This window comes from Chelmon rostratus, chromosome 9 (assembly GCF_017976325.1).
Source record: "Chelmon rostratus isolate fCheRos1 chromosome 9, fCheRos1.pri, whole genome shotgun sequence".
Classification (NCBI taxonomy): domain Eukaryota; kingdom Metazoa; phylum Chordata; class Actinopteri; order Chaetodontiformes; family Chaetodontidae; genus Chelmon; species Chelmon rostratus.
The window spans coordinates 7,296,236-7,319,474 of NC_055666.1; the positions used below are offsets into that span (position 1 = coordinate 7,296,236).

The 23,239-nt window shown below is 39.9% G+C and overlaps 2 protein-coding genes across 2 annotated transcripts in view; both read left to right on the top strand.

Moving 5' to 3' along the window:
• Positions 1-4,392: 4,392 nt before the first annotated feature.
• On the top strand, positions 4,393-12,863 carry guf1 (GTP binding elongation factor GUF1). Its single transcript, XM_041944306.1, has 17 exons — positions 4,393-4,806; positions 5,095-5,206; positions 5,566-5,714; positions 6,145-6,225; positions 6,326-6,403; positions 6,492-6,575; positions 6,659-6,723; positions 6,810-7,013; positions 7,875-8,014; positions 8,236-8,359; positions 8,935-9,067; positions 10,068-10,211; positions 10,668-10,801; positions 11,140-11,241; positions 12,285-12,404; positions 12,529-12,565; positions 12,654-12,863. The coding sequence occupies exons 1-17, from the start codon at positions 4,621-4,623 to the stop codon at positions 12,786-12,788; spliced, it is 2,028 nt and encodes a 675-aa protein (XP_041800240.1). The 5' UTR covers positions 4,393-4,620; the 3' UTR covers positions 12,789-12,863.
• Positions 12,864-16,031: 3,168 nt separating this feature from the next.
• Positions 16,032-23,239, top strand: part of pigg (phosphatidylinositol glycan anchor biosynthesis class G) — a 60,108-nt gene continuing 52,900 nt past the window's right edge. Inside the window, exons 1-3 of the mRNA XM_041944096.1 lie at positions 16,032-16,452; positions 16,557-16,762; positions 22,620-22,829. Of these exons, the coding sequence (XP_041800030.1) occupies positions 16,299-16,452; positions 16,557-16,762; positions 22,620-22,829 (570 nt within the window). The 5' untranslated portion in view covers positions 16,032-16,298. The remainder of the gene's footprint in view (positions 16,453-16,556; positions 16,763-22,619; positions 22,830-23,239) is intronic.

Below are 23,239 nucleotides of genomic sequence, written 5' to 3' on the forward strand. Positions count from 1 at the left end.
AGGCCACTTTTAATGCGTTCTGGTCTGGGGACTAAGAGACGAACCAAATACCTCCAGCAACTATGTACACATACCTTTGCAGAGTGAAGTCCTGGATTGCAGTGTGATCCTCTATCTCCGCCTGTTTTCTACACCGTCTGCAGCACTTTTGAAAAGCCTGGCTTTTGTAAATGTGTATGTATATTTATATTCATGGTTTCATGGTGACATATTGTGTGATTACTTCGATTAGCGTGCATATTTCCTTCAAAGTATGTTTCCAGTTACAGTATGTGGCCACTGTACATACGAATCAAATCAAGAGTAAATACATAAACATTAACACGTACATTTTATTTAAGATTACTTCTAAATGTGTTGAATTTTCCTGGTGATGCTCACTCTCTTGATATTACAGTATATATTTTTCTTTTGAGTGAAAGGGACTGGTTATATCATGCTTTTTACTTTGTTTGCCATCTAAGAGTGGCCTGACTCTTGTTTCTGTCCAAGCCAATGCAAAAACACACTTGTATAATATTGTTACGGTGGAAAAGTTGTTTTATTATCTATGACTGCAGGTATGGGGCTGCAATCAAGCGCTGACCTCCAGAATTATTGAAACACTCAAGCCAAGACGGTTGTAACAAATACCGAAGCTGCCAAATTACTGTGCTTGTGCAGGTTTGCAGCCACATCATGTGGAATTACAAGACAATTTGTATTTGAAAAACAGATGAGAAAATATTACATTGGGAAGTAAAGAAACAAACATAAAAAATGCTCAAATCAACAGGATTACAAAAGCTGCACACAGTGTGTTCTGAGGTCTAAAACTGAGTTCATGAATGCTTCATATATTTACATTAAGTCACTCTTGTTTTATTCATTACATATAATATAATATAATAGCTGATCAAAAAAGTGTCATTATTGTATTAGAGAAAGCTTTGAGTGGTATGTTTATATGTGTATTCTGTCCAGTTTAATATCTACTTGTAGTACAAAAAAGGATTTTTTTTTTTACAAAAAAATTCTAAACAATAATGTATAACTTAATACCTGAATATTATCAGTTGCATTTGACTTCATGACTGAATGGATGTCTGTGGAGTTCATTTTTCCCCTCTAATGAGCAGAAGCACTGACAGACACACAGCCATGACCAAGTTTTGTTTTGGAGAGGGAGCATCGTTATCATCACACTGGGATCGTGCCATTGTTCCCTTTTTCTTCAGCTCTGTTTTGGTCTCCACCAACTCCTGAGGAAACTCTTTGGTATTACAGGCTTTTAGATGTTTGATTTTCTTCAACAGCAGCTAAGTTGCTCACTTGCTAAGCTAAAGATGCAAAGAATTTATGAAATTACTAATTGGAAAGAACATGTTGCTTCAAAAGCACAGTGATTAGCTTTATCCACAATTTATTTTTGAATTAGGCCAAGCACTTTTATTCGATTTATATTTGCGAGGTTAAAATCTAAATGATTTCATGGTGTACCATACTGCTGTATGGTTGACATATGTGCATAAACATGGGAAAACTTGTTGTTTATTACAGCTTTTTATCGGCTTCTGTAAGGTGGCAGTAACTCTGGAGGACAGTGTGGATTTGTTGGTGTAGACTGGATCACTGTGGCAGAACTAATCAGCATGTCTGCCATTACAATTTGAGGTGATTATTCATTTACGCACACATCTCATGAGCCACACAAGCTATTTCAGGATAACTACAGATATTAAAGGGACAGGACTGCAAACACAGGACCGCTTTGTGCCAATATGAACTTCAGTGAATCATGTGTGGATGGTAGTCACATTCCTCTGCCAGCAAACCTACTGTGTGACAGGCCTAAAGTGAGAGGAGACAGACCGGATTTGGGACAAAATTCATATTTTTCATCATGAAATTGTCATAGATTTGTAGCTTCACCCCATGTTCCTACGCAGGTTGATTGTTGTAAACACTTAAATGTTGGACTAACTCAAAAGCCATAGGCAGTCCTCATGTAATCCAGTTCCATCAGCAACAACCAGTGATTGTACTTTATCAGCACACAGCATCAGGCAAAGTATTGTATGAACCATCTCCACCGTGGAAGCTGTAGATCATCCAGAAGACAGATCATGTTCAGCCCCATATCAGTAGCCATATATGGTACTCTACTGTGTTATTTTTCATAAAGTGATTTTGCTTCACATCAATATTTTAACTTAATTCAACTTAATTTTATTGTTGAGTTGAACTTTGCATGAAGATAAAATCTAGAATTTGATTTGATTTTGATTTTATATTTATTTTTAATTTAAATTTGCTCCAACATCCTGATAGAGTCTTAAACATTCCAGATGAAGTGATTGTTCACGAGGTGGATGCTTTTCAGTGCACAGTTTCTAATAAAACACATATTGTTTCAATTCTTTACATCTAGTTTGGGCCATGTTTTTGCATTAGAGCCTGACTGACTCTAGATTTTTGAAGCTGGTACTGATATCGATATTTAATTGTTAAATAACAATTAATTGTTAAGAATCCAATACTGATATATTGGTAAATATTTGCTTTATATTTAAACAAACATTTTTTGTTACTTATTAGCTGACATACATGCTTATATCAGTGTACATGCTGAGGTCAGTCCCAGCTTCTCCCTTGAAATACCAGTAACCAGATACGTGTACAGCAGCCCAGTCGGGTCATGGGACCGTGAGTGGGGCAGAGGATGCTGTCAAGCAATGCTTCTATGCTGCCAGTGACTATCATTCCGAGTGTGTTGGTAAAGTCCACAAAAAGCCCTGTGGCACTGAGCTGTAAAGCAAAGCTCGCTGAAGTTTCATTTCATGGCCCGATCTTTCCACCACTCAAGCGTTTCTCTGCACAGACCGCAGCGTGAGCTCTCCTCTCCTCTGAGCTCCATCTCCTCAGTCCACCGCTGACCCTGCTCATTCGCTCAGAGGCTGCGGCCTGACAGAAATCAATACTGATGCATGTGAGGCGACCAGGAGGAGGGCTGCTTACATGCGTGTCTACAAATCTTCATAACTGAGGATCATTTACATTTGTCCGACTGGAGTGCTCAAAAAGGAGCCACAGGCTGCATTTCTCTGCACTGCAGTGAAGTTAATTTTAAGGTGGACATTGGACATACATACACTTCAGCAGGAGGACAGTGGCTCAGCTATCATCATGCTCGTGGTTGAATGAGTGACCATCAATAAATTACTATTTTAATACTGTTTTTTGTTTTTTTTTTTTTTAATTTTTGCAAGCTGACTAGATTAAATTAGTGAACACTGTTATTAAGAAATGATACTGAGTTGGTCTCATGTTGCACACTTATTTTGTGTCCATTGTAGTGATAATGTTTGGTATGGAAGAATGCCATTATTTTCTAGTGAAGTATTTATGTAAAATAAAGGAGTTACCCAAAATATGTGTGCTATAAGAGACAAAGTTAGTATAACTGTTTATGGGCAAGGTAGCAGGAAGCTATTAAAAAACACTGGTATTGTGTCATTTCAACAAAACCTAAAGGAAATCAGAAAGGCTGGATGCAGTTTCTCTTATAACCAACAAAATGTGCGAAGGCCACAAAGTCAAGAAACAACACAACGACTGGAACTCTACAGAATCTGTGCAGCGGTCAAATATGTGCATGTTGATTTGATAAGATGTACCTATGCCATCACTGTAAATCCACGTAAGGTAAGTTGTGTTGTGGAATGACCTGTGAGATTTGTTTTAGACACTGGATGGATGTTTAGCTCTGTGACACAAACGCAGTCCTCAGTGTATAAGTCTCAAATGTTAAAAAATGATTACATGACAACTGGAGCTAATAGAGGCTTATTACCTCCGGTTGCACAAAGAAGAGAAGCAGCATCTATTCTTGTACAAAAGGAAGCTTCGTTGTCATAGCAACTGATATCCATTTTTATCTTTCGTTTGACAAGTTGAGTAGGCGGGACTTCCGACTTCCCAAGCATTTCCAAAGATAGTAAAAGGTCAAGACCGTCATCCTCCTTTGACGAGTTAAATTTCTGTGTGTAATGATATTACTGCAGCTGCAGTGCCCAGGCGACTGAATACTGCTACACTATCCGTAAACACAGGCTGCTGTGGTGTCTAGCTGTATTACCGTTTTAAAAAATCACTGGAAAGAGAGATTGACAGCAGGGTTAGCAGTTAGCTTAGCAAAGTTAGCATAACAATGAACTGTCGATACATTAAAAGCAAATGTGTAACGGTTGCGTTACAGACACATTATGACAGCGTCGACGTTTCGGTCGCTTACTCTGAGCGGCATAAAAGAAAACGGAAGTTCTTACATAGCATGATCTTGTTTCTTTATATAACCTCTGCTTCGAAAGAAATTAACAACATATCCCACAAGTCTTTGCGGGTGAACTGTCACCCAAAATGTCAGCACCCTAGGAACTCATGCACCGGACGATTACAGGACTGTTTCCTTTAAAGATTCGTGTATTTCTATCGTCGTGACAGTCCACTAACGATCCGTCAGTGTAGCCATATCCCAGATTCATGGCAATACAGAATTTTTCCACAGCTAGCTTCGTTAGCTAACGCCAGCTAGCATCTGTTTATCCTTCATGCTGTAAAGTGAATTGGCTTCACGACAACATGTCGTTTTCTTTAGCGAAACGTTGCTGTGAAACACCCCTTTTAAGACGTGTTTTACAGTTTAAAATGTGCACAAGGAAAATACAAAACTGTAACATGAGCTATACACTGTTAAGACATCGCTGGATGAAAAGGCTGCCCTTGTTCTCCAGCAGCTTCAGGATGATCAGCAGACAAACAGACAAGGTAACACAAACATGAGAACAATAGCTTCAGGTAGCGTGTTCCTGGTCGTAATTATGCAGTACAGTTATTGTTAGAGATATTAAATACAGAGATGGAGACTGGAAGCTCTCTCTGAGCTTATACCTAAAGTAAAGGGGTGAGAGGTGCTGAGAAACTTTAAAGCTGTTCACTCATTAACGGCTCTGTACCTGCTTCATTCGTTGTATACATAATGATTGTCAATCAGCAGCTGTTGAGTCACTGTCATGATCAATGTCAGTAACAGGCTTCTTCCCTCTTGCTTTTAAGGAAACTATTGACCTGTCTAAGTTCCCTGTGGACAGAATCAGGAATTTTTGCATCATTGCTCATATTGACCATGGAAAAAGCACTTTGGCTGACAGGCTGTTGGAGATGACAGGTATGTTTGCTCATCACCCTGCATAACAGCTTTTCTCCCACCTTAGTTTTTATATCAACATTTCAAACAGATTTACCACAAGAGTCATGTGACACAGTGGTTTAGGTCTGAAAACACACGATGACCATAATATGATATAATGTCATGTATTAGGGTCTACAGAGGCTTTGCGATCTGTGTGTGGCTGTTAATATCCAAATGGCTGTTAATGACATGACGGTGAAAACTTGCATCTCTCTCTCTGCACACACACAGACAAACACACACAATGTTAACAACTGGCCTACTATGCAGGTTCAGACAATCAAACCATAGAATATCAGCTGGATGTGTTACTAATTGGTGCCACTGACAAACAGGTGCCATAGCAAAGACTGAGAAGAACAAACAGGTGTTGGACAAGCTTCAGGTGGAGCGGGAGAGAGGGATAACCGTGAAGGCCCAGACAGCCTCTCTGTTGTACAGCCACCTGGGACAGCAGCACCTCCTGAACCTCATTGACACGCCGGTAAGTGTGCCAGCCTCAGGAAGGAGAAGCTTCTAAACAGAAATAAAGAAAGTTCACCACTTCTGCCTGTCATCCCTGAATGGGAAAATGTGTCACGGCAAATGCACTCGACAATTTGATCTGAACACGCAACCCTTCATCTCGAGGCAGTGAAGTGAGTTGTCAGTCATCCTCGCTTCCAGCCCCAACACCTGTCCCTTACATTATAAATCCACCTGATTATCTCTTTTCCTTATTGTTTTTGTTCATAGTTGCTACTGCTGTGAGCTCTGAGCTCTGATTTCCCCACTATAACTGAAAACATGATGAAAAATAGATGGATTCTGGCTCTAAGATAGATGATGTGGAATATCTCCTATTTATTTATTGTGTTGTGCTGCAGATTTCAGCTTTCTCATTTTTGGCTCTCCACTACTTTCCCTCTCTGTAGGGTCATGTCGATTTCAGTTATGAAGTGTCTCGATCGATATCTGCGTGCCAAGGTGTCCTGTTGATTGTCGATGCCAATCAGGTACAAAACCACACGTCTGGCTTCCAGTTTCCTCAATGAGTTACTGTGGATGTACATGCTGCATGTGATTCAGTTATTAATGTTTTGTTGTCATGTGAAGGGGGTTCAGGCGCAGACGGTGGCCAACTTCTACCTCGCTTTTGAAGCTCAGCTGGCAATCATCCCCGTCATCAACAAGGTACACCGAGCCCGCCATGTTTTTGGTTTAATCACATTTTGTTTTTCTAATTTTTATTTTTTGTCCTAATTTGACGTGTCTCCCGTAGATTGATTTAAAGAACGCTGATCCAGAGAGAGTGGAGTCACAGATTGAAACGGTGTTTGATATTCCACGTGAAGAGTGCATTAGGGTGAGTAGGAGCGTATGTCAGCTGCTTTTTCATTTTCAGTATTATCTGAAGTTCTCTTCATTTGGTTCCCTCATCTTTTTCAGATTTCAGCCAAACTTGGAACAAATGTTGAAAAGGTTCTCCAAGCGGTTGTGAGCAGAATTCCACCGTAAGAAGGTTCATCTGTTAACATTTCTCGCATGAAATGTGTTTGACACATGAAGTGACGCTTTTTTTTTACTCTTGTATTCTCAGACCTGTGGCAAGTATTGATGACCCATTCAAAGCCCTAGTGTTTGACTCTAATTTCGACCACTATAGAGGAGTGGTGGCCAACATCGCTGTGTTTGGGGGTCGGGTCAGAAAAGGGGACAGGATCGTGTCAGCGCACCTCGGTAAAACTTACGAGGTCAACGAGCTGGGGCTCCTCCGGCCGGATGAGCACCCAACACAGAAGCTGTACGTGCCATCTCCGCCCTCTCGTTCACGTCTTCCACCTTAGCAGTTGAATGCCAAACGTGCTGGTTCCAGCTCCTCAGTTGTGAGGATTTGCTGCTTTGTCAGTCTTTTGTGATAGTAAATATCTTTAAATTAGGAAAACAACATTTTGATTGGCGTCGTCACCATTTTCTGATGAGAAAAAAAATCAGTCTATTAATCAATAAAAACTCCAGCAGAATAATCAGTAATGAAAATAATCATTAGTCATCAGTCGATGTCTTATTGGAATGCATCTTTATATAAATTTACACATACATATGCATATAGGGATGACTTTCTTCTATTTTTCTCAAGGTGTTTTATGCACTACTTGATTCAGTGGCATTCTGATTGCATAGTCTTTTAGCATCTTCAGTATAGCTCAGTGGAACTGTTTGATGCTTGTTCATATAACTGCTGAAGGTCGTTTTGATGAAAACAGGCGGCATGAAATGAACCAGCACTAATGAAGTCAGTGTTTTGCTGCTGCGCTCTTTTCGCACCTGTCACACATCCAGTTGCTTGAGGATATAGTCTTTGAATATGCTAATAATCAAAGAAAGAGAGGAGAGTTTCTCAGTAAAATTCGGCATAGCTTTATTTAAATTCTCTATTTGCAACACACATGTAAAATATCCATTGCCACTGCAACTGTCCTTGAGTAATAATGCTATAATAACTCTACTGTACATATAGTTTGGTTTGTAACAAGCACTGGTGCACTTGGTTGATAAATACTGGAATTTTAACTAGCGTTTATCAACTAGAACATTCATCCAACTGTCCACTGAGATGCTTGTTTACACTGCATCAGTGTAACTCCCCTCATCTGCTGTGCAGGTTTGCAGGCCAGGTGGGCTACATAATAGCAGGGATGAAGGATGTGAAGGAGGCCCAGATTGGTGACACACTCTACCTCCAGGAGCAGCCAGTGGAACCTCTTCCAGGGTTTAAACCTGCCAAAGCCATGGTCTTTGCTGGTGAGTCTTTTAAACATCACATGCATTAACATCATTACTCATACCGTAAGTGAACACTCGTAGTGAATGTATCAGTATCAGTGGACATGTAGTCAAACCTAAAACCCCTTAAGCGCATGTTGTGCTTCACCAGCCGGTGCAGTGAGTGCTTTTCAAGTCAATGAAAAGAGTCCTGTATGAGTCTTGTTGTGCACTCTGTCTTTTGTTTGTGCGTCCCTCAGGCATGTATCCGATGGACCAGTCAGAGTACCAGGGCCTTCGTAGCGCCATTGAGAGACTGACCCTGAATGACTCAAGTGTCACAGTGCAGAGAGACAGCAGTCTGGCCCTGGGAGCAGGCTGGAGGTGAGGACGACTGCTTTGAATTAGAATGAAAAATGGATTTCAGAGCACAACAGAGGCGTGGGTCATTTCATACACTGTGACAGCGAATGAAAGCGAAAGTGTGGACATTGAGCAGTGCAGCCGCAGTAAGTTTAGAACAGGAGGTTTTTTGGATGTTTTTCAACTAATTTGTTGTTGCAGAAAGATTACACACTTTTTGTTAAAAGGGACCAAGTGCAGGGAGAAGCAGCAAGATGTATCGTCTTCCTCATCGGGTTCTACACAAACTTGGACGTCATGAGATATGATTGATTGGGCAATAAACATCTTTCCTTGGGACATGCTGCCTGTTGCCAAAACAGACAGCCAAGTAAGAGTTTATTCATCATCACAGGTCGTATCAGTCCAGATGGTGTAAATTTGATTCTTTTAGTGGCAGTGATTTAGATCATTTGGATTGGTATGAAACTGCACGGGAATAGCAATGAATCTTACTCACTGTTGAACTCTTTCCAAACCGGCTCTTTGTAATTAAAAGCATGAATATCAATTATAAAACTTGGGTGAACCTGTGAACCTTCCTGTCCCCCCGGCAGACTTGGCTTCCTGGGCCTTCTCCATATGGAGGTGTTCAATCAGAGGCTGGAGCAGGAATACAACGCCTCTGTCATAGTAACGGCGCCCACCGTGCCCTACAAGGCCGTCCTCTCTTCAGCCAAACTCATCAAGGTAAGAGCCGCTTCCTGCTCGTATATTTTCTGGCCTTACAGAAGAGCAGGGCTCGCACTGGGATTTCAGCAAAAAAAAAAAAGAAGTTTGAAATGAATGATAAATGGAGCTGTTTCTGGCGTGCTTTCCAGTAAAATGACATATGGGAGATATGAGATGGGGAATACTTGAGAGGACAATCAAAATGTCCTGTCGCAAAGGCAAAATCACAGCCAATTTGAATGCATAATGTACACTAGTCGAGTTTCCATCTTCTCATCCCATAAGCAGCAACTGCATGGAAAGACTTCAAATTGTTACTTTTATGACAAATTATTACAATTTACACTATTTCTCAGTATTAAATGACCAGTAATGGAATCAACATACTGCAACAGAGATGCTGTTTGACTGTAAAGGTAACCTTTTACATTCATAGATCAAGCCTGCAGGCGGTGAGCGCTTCAATTGCAAAACCTTTAGGTGGATCACATCCCTGATTCCAAAAAAGTTGAATTGCTGCGTAAAACATAAATAAAAACAGAAAGCAAACACTTGTGTTCACCGACAGCGGTTGTAGAAAATGTTACTGAGCCTGTGTAGTAATATCCTTTATACATTCACGTGATGCTCCTTTCATACCCAGTCATGATACTATGACCTGTTACCAATGAGCCTGTTTACCTGTGGAATGATCCAAACAGGGGTTTTTGGAGCAGTCCAAAACTTTCTCAGTCTTCTGTCCCAATTTGTTGAAAACTTGTTGCTGCATCAAATGCAGAAGAAGCAGATATTTACAAAAATCAATGAAGCTGATCAGGTCAAACATTAAATATATTTTCTTTGTACTGTTTTCAAAACTTATGTTACTGTGTCAAAAAGGATTAGCAAATGATGACATTCTGTTATATTTCTGTTTTACACAGCGCCCTAACTCGTTTGGAGTTGGGGCTGTAAAATTATGAAAGCTTTGGAAAGACCTCCAGTTTTAAATCTCAAATCTGTTTGATTCTCCTTACAGGAGCACGGCAGCCAGGAGATCACCATCGTGAACCCTGCTCAGTTCCCAGACAAATCCGTTGTGTCAGAGTATTTGGAGCCCATGGTACTGGGGACCATTCTCGCTCCAGACACCTACACTGGCAAGATTATGACTCTCTGCTTGGTAAGAGGAACATGCAAGATAAATGAGATGAATGACAACTAATGTGTATGCTGATTAACCTGAAGGTGTAGTTTGTGCCCCATATGGGATCAAAGACGGATGATGGATATGAACACTCAGAGGAGAGTCAGACTGATTCTCAAGCTTGTTGGAAAATGTAGTTTGACAGGAGATACTAGAGTGCATCCTTACTTTGTACTCTTTCCAAACTGGTCTGGAGCCAAAGAGAAAATGATATTTAAAAAGGAAGCCGAGAAAATGCATCCTTTGTGTTAGGAAAAAGGTTTATATTTCTGATCCTATTTGACATGTTTGGGGCTCCAAGCAGTCTCTGTCCCTTTCAAAAGTAATTGATTAATTAGGTTACCAAAGCAGCCCTCCTTGGATTGCTGGGATTGTAAATATGTGCGAGACTGGTGGAGGCAAAGCTGATGTCATACTGTTGTGCTCTTTAAGAATCGCAGAGCCGTCCAGAAGAACATGGTGTACATAGACAGCCAGCGTGTCATGATGAAGTATCTCTTTCCTTTAAATGAAATCGTTGTGGATTTCTATGACCTCCTCAAATCTCTGTCGTCTGGATATGCAAGGTAAAACAACACAAGTACCACATCTATAGATTAATATAGTCATGAACAGTTAATATGCAGCTTTGGGCTTCTCTTTACTTTACACTCTCTTACCGTATCATATATGGCAGGTGGTGGGAACTGATCTCTTTGCAGTGTAAAATGAATTAAGATCTTTATTCTAAAGAAAAATACCAATTAATCCAGTAAATAAAAAAAAAAAAAAAATCCCAAGCCAAGAAACCATAGTGTTCCCTCTCCTGTGCATCTCACCTGGAGACTTTCATTTAACAACGTTTGATAAAGGTCTTTAATGAAATCCTGCATCACTTTTGACTCAGTGATTTTATCCTCCACAGCTTTGACTATGAGAATGCCGGCTACCAGGCTGCTGATTTGATAAAGATGGATATTCTGCTGAATGGGCGGCCGGTGGAAGAACTCACCACAATTGTCCAGAGGTCAGTATGTTTGAAATCAAAGCTGAATTCAGATGCACTTAAAGTGTCTGAGCTTGCTTAATTTTTCATTAAATTATTTTGGCTAAGAAGTTCCTAGTTTGTCTCAGGAGGTGTCACTCTGAAGCTTGAGAGGATCTTCTTATTTCCATTGTCGCAGCAGTCCCCCGTAGCTTAATTATTATCGCTGCTGCCACAGAAAAGAATTGGAAGATTTTTATGAGTTTACATAATTTCAAGGTTGTATGGTCCTTCATTACTGAAGTAATTCTCCTGAGCATATGGAGCATGAAATGTATTCAACACCCAGGATAACATTAAAAAATGGCCTCTTGGCAGCCAGTGTTAACATTATCTATTACCATGACTTTACACACTGGACAAGGTCTTCATTCCCTTTGTGACAAGGACAATAGACTAACTTCACAGCAAAAAATGATGACGCGCAGCAGATCGGTATTTAATGTACTACCAAGGCCTGTCCAGACTTTGGTAATTGAAGGGCGCTACGCTTCACCACCGATGGCTACTCTTTGACCGTTCACACTGTAAGGCTTGGAGCCGAGCCGAGCTGAGCGTAGCTTCAGTCTGTTACTCTTTAAGGCCAATGCACCAATCACAGGGCAGAATATCTTTTACAGAAGGCGCATTACAGAGTGACTGAAATATATGGAACATGGACCTAAGTGAGACAAGTATGTCCTGTCAGGCAGAGAAGCTAATCACAGTACATCTGTTTCCTGTGGAGGCTCTTATCTAAGGTGCCTTAAGGGATGACAGGGCACACAGATGTATAGTGAAGCTATACATCTATCCCTAACATGTGTGTAGACATTCTGCTCTGGTTTAAAATTGAACACTAATTATTTTGATGACTTCCCTATGATTAAAAGTCACAATTTTTGATTAAACTTGGACAGATGATGCACCTTGTTAGCGACTTCCCAAAGGGCCACCTGCATGTATTGGGATATCATTATCAGCTACTGCCTTTTGACGCAGTTTTACAGATGTTTTTGGTTCTGATGGGTGTGTTTTCTCGACAGAGAACGTGCGTATAGCACAGGGAAAGCCATGTGCGAGCGACTCAAAGACTCCATACCGAGGCAGATGTTTGAGATCGCCGTGCAGGCTGCCATTGGAAGTAAGGTCATTGCAAGGGAAACGTGAGTACAGCTAAACTAAAGGCTTTGTTAGAATGGTATGAGATGCAAAGCAGTGTGTATCTAGAAAGCTTTATGAATTGTGTCTGTGTATGAAATATAACGTGATGATATTTGCCTCTTTCAGGATTAAGGCGTACAGAAAAAATGTTCTCGCTAAATGTGTAAGTAAAGGTTTTTCTTAACTGTCAACAGTTGTTAAATCTATGATTTTACCACAAACTCAGATTATATGTATATTTGTCTTGGTAGTACGGAGGTGACATAACACGGAAGATGAAGCTACTGAAGAAGCAGGCAGAGGGTAAAAAGAAGATGCGGCTTATCGGCACTGTGGAAGTTCCCAAAGACGCCTTCATCAATGTTCTGAAGAGGAAAGACAAATAGACTGCTGCAATATTAGTATATTATTATATTATTGTATCATTATCATATGCATCAGGTCTTGAATAAAGTGGTCACTGGTTTCACAAAGTGCTGTAATTGTGCTGATTTCAACAATATCCGTCATTACTTCCTCTCTCTCTGACATTTAACAGATAATCAGGACACCAGGAGAGGAATTTATAGATTACATGTTGTTCATAATGTTTGTCAGAACCTTAAAAAACTTGCCTTCACTTATCCCCAATTATTCTAATGTTTTATTAACACTTCTGTTGATCATATTATGGCACGGTTTGCTTTGCAGATCTGAAGTTATTAAACAGAATAACATTGATCCCCATATTATGTTTAGAAAATGATGATTCATCGTCACTGAATGTGTTACATTGTCAGAACAGACCACGTTACTGTACTTAGTGCAGTCAGTATGGATACATGTTTGATAGCATTGTGATAAGTATATCAATCAGTCAACAAATTATTTGCTAAATGTGAGAATTGATTATTCATTTAGGTCATTTCTTCTTTTACAAAATAAGCAGGTTTGATTCATAACTTTGAACATTTTATAGACTAATTAACCAGTTAACTAACTGACTGATAAACCGATAGTTTAAGAAAATTGTTCAGCCCCATGTTTTCAGATGAAGCATGCAGTGACAAGATACAAATGTGGCATGTTCAGTAAAGCTTCGTAGATGCCTGTGGAAACATTTCCCTTTTACAACACTAAATACGAGTATTTGATCATGGAAGTTGTGCACATTGTGGATGAACAGAGAGTAGAACATGGTGGCATCCCGTAGTAACAGGGACAAAGATATTGGGATGGGGTTCCTGTGCAACAGTGAATGCAAGGACATGCATTGTGTATGGAAAAATGTAGCTTTGTCTTGACTCATTTTTGATCTCTGGTCTCCATGTGAGATGATCTTGAATTGGAATTGAACTAGGATGCATTTTTAACTATTACATGGTCAAATTTTAACCACTTTTTAGCCACAAAAGGATGTTGTAACTCCAGTGATGAGTTGATACTCATAAGTTTGTGCCAGAGTTTGCAAAATATTACAACTGAGATGATGTCCTGCAGTTTGAGCGACTGGTTGAGAACATCCCCACCTTCCCTTGCCGCAACAAGCAGACTGTGTCCTTGAACAAAACACTTAATCCCCTCCAGCTCTTGGCTGGTTGCTGACTCTCACATCAGACCTCCAAAGGGAGAGATAGAAAGTAGAATCCATATTATACTGCGTGCCAGCTGTATTTGTGCAGCATAAAAGCTGGAAGGCTGTTCTTTAAGCAGCGCTCCCAGTAGATGGCAGCAGCATCTCAAAACACACAAAAGACTGGAAAGGACTTTAATTCCATTTCCAATCAGACCTCATCAGGCTCCGGCTCCATAAATGTCTGGGTTCAATCATGTGAAACTCTAGACAGTCCATTTACCTTCTACCCAGCAGGTAAAGTGACTCGCTGAAAGTACCTCATTGTTCCTGTTGTCTGTCCTTTGTACTTGGCTAAAAAGGACTAATTGGTATTTAGCTAAAGTTGAAGGAATGAAAGTAGTGCAGAATTTGACAAGTTGTGATTAAGCAATATGCAGTCAAGTGAAACACTTGAAATGTTTCAACTGTCAGTTAAACCTTTAATTAGATTTTATTCATTGCAGGCATTTTGACACGTTAGGGCAGGAAAAGCATGGGTGTAATTAATAATATGGATTACTCAGTGCCAGCATACACTCTGAATTTCAGACATTGTTAAAGTTATTAATTACACCTGTGCTTTAGCTGCTATGCCAAGTCAAACTGAGAGTATGAATTCTCCATATGAAAACGTCTATATTGTATTCATGGTTCAATCAAATTATATTTCACAGCCCTTTGTGCTGTTAAACTCAAAGGAAACCAGCACATTTTATATTCACACTTTTTGCGATGACTAATAAACATTCACAAACTACAGAAATCAGCAGGCACTTAATATTTTCCTACCAACTTCTTCCCAGCTATTTTGGATGTTTTGACATTTCAGTGTATGAACAAACATTCAGATGTGACTCAACTTGGATTCACAAGTCACCATGGGTTTAAGAAAAGCATCAAAAGTTTGGCTACAATTCCAAAGATTTAAGTGATCCTCCTGATTGAACTCACCTACAGTCTCACATTTATTTGGTCCATTACAATCGGTATGAAATGACAGTTTGATTTCTTATGGGTCCCTAAGGGGTCTGTTTTAGGAACACTTTTATTCTCCCTATAAAATAATGATATTTCTTCATCTATAAATTTTTTTGTATCTTTCAGTCGATATTCGATATTCAAAATGCACTCAGATTTCCAGGCCCTACAACTGGCTCTTATGGATATCATTAGTACCAAATGCAAAAAGAAAACAGCAAGTTGAGATAATTAACTCTGGTACAGGCACATGCACGTATGCCTTGAGTGGCTCTCAAATTGTACAGGTGTCATCCTTGGACTGTGAGTATGTCTTGTTCTGCTGCAGGTGTTATAGCACAAGGCTTTAAGATTTGTAACAGATGACAGCTTTATACAGAAACATAGACTGGCCTTCTGTTGCAGTTAGAACCTGACCTACTTGCTTTACTGTATATTTATAAATACCTTCAGCACAGGAAAACACACCTCTTCACTACAGTTTAAGACCAATAAGAAAACTAACTAACTAAATATTTGCTCCACACCACTGAAATAAACTGCAATGAGATTACAAATCATTTGACATATTTAACTTGTCGACACCTGTACCTTCATTATTTAGGTCTAAGTTTAACTACAAGGCTTTTACACAATAATATTGTATCTAAATTACAGGTATTTATTGCTGATTCCGGTGCCTCATTATCCTGTTGCCGTTTTGTTAAATTATATTTTGTACTACTTATGTACAAAAATATATTTTTATTTTTATTGTTGTACACATGGCTCCAATACAAAAGACAATTAAACGCTTTCACTGGACGGCCTAGAAATGAACATAAGATTGTCCAAACTCCTGCTTTTGATTAAAGGCAACACTTATTCGTATGTTTAACTTTCCTCATACCTCATAGCCAATAGCTCGATGAGGTTATTGAGGAGGCAATTATTATTACATCTAGCCGTTGTTCTGCAGCCTGCGGAGTCAAAACAGTGTACCATTTGAAAAAAAAGAAAAGCGTTTGGTCTTGTTTGAGTCTACGCTGTACCCGTAGTTTCATGCTAGTAACGCGGAAGCTGCTGTGAATGGTTACAACACCAACTGGTATTAGTGTTTTATTCTTTGGAACTGTCACAAATATATAATATAGAGGCAGTTTATTAAGTACCGAGACACGTGGTTTTGTAATGTGTTGTTTGACAGTGCGTTCATCTGAAATGGGATGTTATGGCTTTCTATCTTCTCTATTTGGGTAAAGTGGAGGAAGCGTCATGTCGGTTGCTAGCTAGCAAGTAATTCTACTAACTTACTCGTCCGTGGAAGTTTCCGTCGACCAGCAAAATGAAAGTACGCTCGTCTGTTTTTGCCTCGTTTATTTTAATATCTGAAGTGATTGGCATTGCCCTCTTCCTTCGGGGATTTTTTCCTGTACCTGTCAAGTCTTCTCTCTCATCCAAGAGCAAGCTGTCAGATCTCCCAGCAGAGCCGCTGACAGGTGAGCTCAGCATCGTCTGGCTCTCAGACTTACCTGCGTTTATATGCGAGTATCTGCCTGCAGTGTCGACTGAAGAACTTATAACATGTTTGCTCTAATTACAGGAAGCTCTCACAACTCCTCTCGCCTCCCCCAACCTCTTTTCAAAAAGGTGGTTATAATGTTAGTGGATGCGCTCCGGGAGGACTTTGTATTTGGACCCAGTGGTCGCATGTATATGCCCTACACTAGACACGTGGTGGAAAGAGGCTCCTCAAACAGCTTTGTAGCCAAGGCAAGACCCCCGACTGTCACCATGCCCCGGATCAAGGTAAGAAGTTACTGTGTCACGCAGGTGTCATTATGTGGAGATTCAAGTGAGAACTCACCCATCAGGTCTGTTCACCTTGTCACCTTACTCAAGCCATTAGTCTCTCACAGTTCCTTGTTTTGATTGGCAGGTCACGGTTAGCTGGATATAAAACTGCTCTAATTAGTTCATTCAAATTATCTGTACTTCACCAGTTCTTCCCTGTCTTCACTGTGGCTCTCACCCCAAAGCCCATCTCTTCCAACTGAAGATGTAAACCTTAAAACAAATGGTCACAAATACATAGTTTAATTTTTAAAAAGTTGTGTATTAAAATAGGCATGACACCTGTCATAAATGGCCAGGTAAACTTTGATATGCTCTCAGTTTCCTGTGTAACAGGTCCACCTCATTAAGCTCATGCAGTCCAATGCAGCAGCCCTGCAGTAAATGCTAATATTCGGGTGTTGTTTGGACATTTTTAAAGAAGTGTTGATTCTACTGAGTGATCATTTTAGAGGCTGCAGTTTGTGATACTGTTGAACCACATTGTGTTATACTGAGATGTGTTTCTAACATTTTGGCCTCTCCATTTATATCAGTGAGTGTATATATCACACCCTTAAAAGAACAATTTGAAACTTGCAAAAGAGGAATCTGCAGTCAATCTGAGGTGGATGACTGACTGCAAGACTAATTTCTCCTGACGGATGCTAATGCTGAAGATGAGGTTAATGTAAAGTTCAAATTGACCTGATTTTGTAAAATGTAAATTACTTATTTGGCATGTTATGCCTTTATTTAGCCATGGTAGAGAGATAACAGTAAATGAGGGGAGAGAGAGATGGAGAATGACATGCAACAAAGGTCCCCAGCTGTAAGTGAAAAGGGAAAGTGTTTGTTATCTAATTACTAAATGGCAGTAATATCAGATCCACAGCAATTCATTAAATTCATTAAAAATGTATTAAATGCTTTTTTTATCAATTATTTGCATTTGAATGTAGTTTTGAAGCGATTAGTGAATTAACCGCATGACAAAATTAATCAAAAACACGTTATATGATTAATCGTTGAAGTAATTTGTTACGAAAAATACTTCCTTCTTGTGAAATGTGAAGATTTGCTACTTTTCTTTTCCTTGAGCTATGGGAAGACTATAAGTAAAATAGCAAAAAAAAGAAAAAGTTTAAATTCCTTTATCACCAATATTTCATCTATCATATGAGCTGCAAGTGTTGGAGCCAAAATGCTCTCACCGTATTCCTGTGAGCCCAGAATAATCATGCAAAAGAAAAGTGTGAGGAACACTTTGAAAAAGGTGCTAAGTTTTCAGCCTTCAACTGCAAATGGGGTTAGATGGTAGAATTTGCAATGGGTGACAACATGGTGAGTTGTCACACTTGGGTGATGTGTCATGCTGATGAGAGTATTTTGGGAGCAGAGCCAGGAGGGAATTACAGTCATGTTATATGTGCCTTGCATGGCAGCTGGTTGTGCTGAAACACTAAGTTTTGTGGGCAGAAAGAGTCAGTGTGTTGTTGTCAGTGGTGCTGGGGAGATTTGCCAGTGGGAATGATTTTCCAGGAAAAAGAACAGCTCGGCCTTCTCCATGTGGGTGCTGGGCATTGCTGAGGTGGTGCAAAGGCATCTAACCGAAGTTGTCAGGTCAGAATATTCAGCCGGACAGTCGGAGGGCAGAATAAAAAGCAGCATTCAGGCTTAAGCAGTGGTGGGAGGAATGGGGATGTGCTGACAGACTGAAGCCAGCACTCAACCCGAGAGGATCCTGCTGCTTAGGATACACAGTGTGGACAGAATCCTCCTCAGTGTTGCCTGATAAATGTGATCAGGAAGATAAAGGGAGAAGCCTGCAGTGTGTGTTGGTTGACAGGGTCAAAGACAGTAGACAGGGTGAGTAGTGAGAACTAGGAGAAGCATTACTTCAGGAACAACCTGGAGCATCATAGTCTCACTAATAAAAGCTTTCCTGAAGCCTGATCCAACAGAACATGGTACGCTGTGAGGGAGCAGCTTCTGTTTCTCTATTCATTCATATATTGTTTTTTTTTATTATTATTATCAATGAATTAATCATTTAGCCTCTAAAAATGTTTAATGAGAAATGCCTGTTAAAGGTTATCTGAACACAAAGCAATTTATTAAAATAGCTTGTTTTAATTGATACAGAATGACAATGACCATGTCCTGACTCACAGATATTTCATTTTCTATCACAAAAAACAAGAAAAACAGCAAATACTAACTTCTGAGAAACATTCATACGCTCCAAAATCTGAAGATGTGCAGTGTTCAGTCAGATGAGACAGAAAAGCAGAAAAATCATCACCATTAAAAGATTGCAATTAAGGAATGTTTAATGTTTTTACTAAAGAAATAACTTAATTTATTACCAAAATACTTGCAGATTATTTTCTTGTTATCTGGTATTCAGTTAGTTGTTTCAGCTGTAGTCCATAAAATGTCTAGTTTATTATCATATGACAAAAGAAAAGCATTAAGTCCTTGTTGGTGCTGTAACCAGTGAATGGGTGGATTTTTTTTACTTGAAAGTGACTAAAACAATCAATTATAGTTGCTATTAAGTTTCCGTTGATTCGATTAATTGATAATGACGTGTGCCCACAAGTCGATTACAGATTTCTACTCTTGCTACTCAGCACCAGAAATACTAGGAGGTTAAACTTATTATACTAGCATTATCATTAGTATTAAATTTTAAAAAAAATAAAAACTTAATGGATGGAGGAACACTTTCTTGAACAGAACTCTGTCTTCAACTCTTGTTTCATGGAGGAGTTGGTTGTCATGAGATGGAGCAGGTCTATGATGTGGAGGAGGGCTGATGGGATAAAGCTGAGCGTGATTGAGGTGGACTTGCAGGGAGACAGATGTGCCACCATAATCCAAGGGTTTAGAGAAGGATGCAGTGATGATTGAGGGAAAAGGCCATAAGGAGGTTAGGAAAAACAGCTTTGGATGTGAACCTTCTCAAAAGATTTGTTGATGGTAAATGAGTATGTAGAGGGAAATCGATAAGTAAGGCAAAGGCGTGATGGGTTTATGGTGCAGCAGAGAGATACAGTACAGTGTACGGAGGAGAGGAGAGATTGGAAATGCCACCTCCTTAGCTGTCCAGAAACGTGTAACTTTGATTTGCAGGCTTGGTGAGCACACAGGTACATCTGTAAGCCCTACAGAAGGGCCAGTTAATCACATTTTAGGGGGCTGAGCAGCTACAGTAGATTTGAGGCACAACCCATTTCGTTTTCAGCCTCATGTATTCTTCCTCATCTATTGACAAACCTCTCCAAAAGAACAATGGCAGATTGGAAATTACTTGAAAGATTTTTGATATAATACAAATGAGAACCCATTGACCCATATATAGAAATACAGCTCAGCTTAACACTGAAGTTGTGTTGTTCACAGAGCTTAACAGCATCAAAAGTATTAAGGTTAAATTGTTCTGTCGCTGCACTGGGATTTTGTCATGCACCAGTAGGTGGCAGTACAAACCAACTGCCGTTTACTGCCCACTATCACTGCATTGCACCCAATTAACTGGTATGACACAGCCAACTAACCTAAATCATAATCTCTCAGTGGCACAGCCATTAATTTAAACACACATTAGACCTACCACTGCCTCCACTGTATCTAATAAAGTTGCAAGCCTCCTGCACCCATACAGCACAGCTGAAGACTTGCTCAGATACACATTTAGGTTTTAGTATCTAGTTTCTTGTCTATGTATTATTTTTTATTGAAGTGCCAGATAGAACAGTTGTTAACCTGGAAACTCTACTCCGGGGTCGTCCCACTAAATTTAATGGTTCCATTGTACTTGCTCTTTCTAACAATATGACTGGAAGAGAAAAGAATTTGGTGTTCTTCCTCTCTCCTGTATTCACATGTGGCCAGTTGGGCCTCAGTCTCCGACTGGCACAGCAGTCAGTGCACATTACTGAGGTTCATTTGGACAATGAAGTCAGTACATCATAACAGTTGCAGCAGCAGAAATGCACTGATGGTGTTTGAAAGGCTGGCTGGGTCGTACACACACACACAGGTATTATCTGGCAGGAAGACCTGAAAAGAACGGTCGAAAGCTTTCTTTTCAGTAGTAAACCAAAAGTAAGTGAAAAGAAAAATTCTGCTAGGCTTGAAGACTTGAAGTCACAGCCCCCTTCCGTCTGTGTTTTGGCACATTTTCAAGTTTTCATCACTGTGCCAGAGAGTGTCTGTATACCCCACTGATATTGTATTTGACATTTAAGCAGTGGCACATCGTAAACCGAGACACATACTGCGGGCCAGTAATTAGTATGTTGATGAGTCACTGATTCGTTTGGGCAGCTTCTCAGTGTTTTCTTGGCATCTGGGGATTTTAAAATTTGGCCTTTTTAAACAGTGAACTTTTTCACAGAGCTCTTGTATGTCTCCAGCTGATCGATTTCTCTACAGTAGAACTCTCCATATGCCCCTGTGTTTATTATCACCTAACAACACAGTGTTTGATCTGGTTTCATTGGTCAGACTATCTCTATTAATAGACTGAGGGTCACACGGAAACTGAATAGATAGAAAGAGAGGACTGCTTTTGAAGCGGAACATCCATCTCTTCCTGAAACAAGCATCTGCACTGGCAGGAGCAAAACAATCGCAAGGAAGGAAGTGGTGAATAATTGAGCTCAGGAACAAAGCTCGCAAGATGAGGCTCTCAGCATCAGTTTCCTGTCGGAACGATACCTGTGAATCAGCGAGCCACACCGAAAGGCTTCTGACATTATTTTGGCATAAAGTATGTTTATTAGTTTGTCATTGTTAAGTAGCAGACACAAACCTTTCAAAGTGACAGAGGAGAACTTTGCTCCCACATGTCAAGACAGACATTGATAGACATTATTCTGCTTGGTACATTGAAATTTGTGATAGCAAATAAAGAAAGGTTTGCAGCTTGTGACAGCTCTTAAAGTTGATTTAGGGGGCGCGATATCTTTATTATTATTTGTGTCCGAAGTGGCCACAAAGTTGCTATAGGACAGGTGCTCGCACAGTAACCGCGCACAAACTGCTATGAAATGTATTACAAGAAAGAAAACAGCAACACTGCTATATAAAAACTGATAAGATGAACAAAATACCCAGATGTGAACTGAAAAACAGGGTTATATAAGGACAAATGCATCAACAATAAAGCAGATAAAATAGTGTTTTAAGAAGTGATTTCAAAGATGACTTTGAATTTGCCAGCCCCGCTCCCTCGACAGCTTCCTCTAACACCGGGGCCCTCACACAATAAAGGCTGGTCACCTCTGATTTTGGCCTGGATTTTTGAGCGTCCCGCAGGATCTCTAACACTGTTTCCTGCCAGCATCTGCAATCTCATGTCTCCTTCAGTGCATAAAGACAAGGCCTTTGTACTCCCCCCTCGACGATGCACCAGGCTCTCTCCTGACTTCCCAAACAGGCTGTGTTTTCCTTGTCAGTCAAATGGAGGCCAGTCTTGTTTTATTTCAGATTCAATGATGAAATCAGTAGAAACTATACTTTATAAATATCATCAATCTACCTGATTCAGCTTTCAGCTTTCATTTGTGGCAGCAAGATTATTTTGGGGATGTGGGAATGAGTTTGTCTACCAATACCAGATCAGACAGATAAAAAGGAAATTGATTCATTTAATGTATTTCTTTTGAGGATGAGTTGTTTTGAAAACAGTTTGTACTGAACACTGTACTACAGCACAAATCCTCATTAGCTTGATTAATATGATGAAACTGTAAGGTTGCATAACACCATTAAAAGACAATTATTGTTCAAAGGACAATGACAAAAACATATCCCTCCCCAGGCTCTTACCACTGGCAGTATCCCAGGCTTCATTGATGTGGTAATGAACCTGAATTCTCCTGCACTGCTGGAAGACAACCTCATTTGGCAGGCCAAAACAGCAGGGAAGCGGATAGTGTTCTATGGAGATGACACCTGGGTGCGCCTCTTCCCCAAACACTTCATGGAGTACGATGGCACGACCTCCTTCTTCGTATCTGACTACACTGAGGTATGTATGAGTCAAACAGCCAGGGATTGGCTGTTTGAAAGATAAGAATGATTAAAGCACCTAATGGCTGATATGATACATTGATTTTAAAAAATATACAATAAGAAATTCTGGAAGAAATTATGAAACCTTATTTTGTACGATAGCCAGGACTTTGAAGTTTTTTAAACTAAAAGTTTTGCAGCATGAATTCAGGTGTTTCATATTGTGAACATGCCAAATTTGTTTAAAACCGAAGAAAATTTGGTTCAGTTGTCCCCGAAATCATGTTTCTGTTTCTTTAAATGCACAGTATGTACTTTCTGCCGTTTCTCAATCAAAACAATGAGAACAAAAGACGTCATGAGGCAGCATGGCATCGTGGAACTTGTTGTAAATAAATATAAATAACCACCATTGCTGATGGTAGG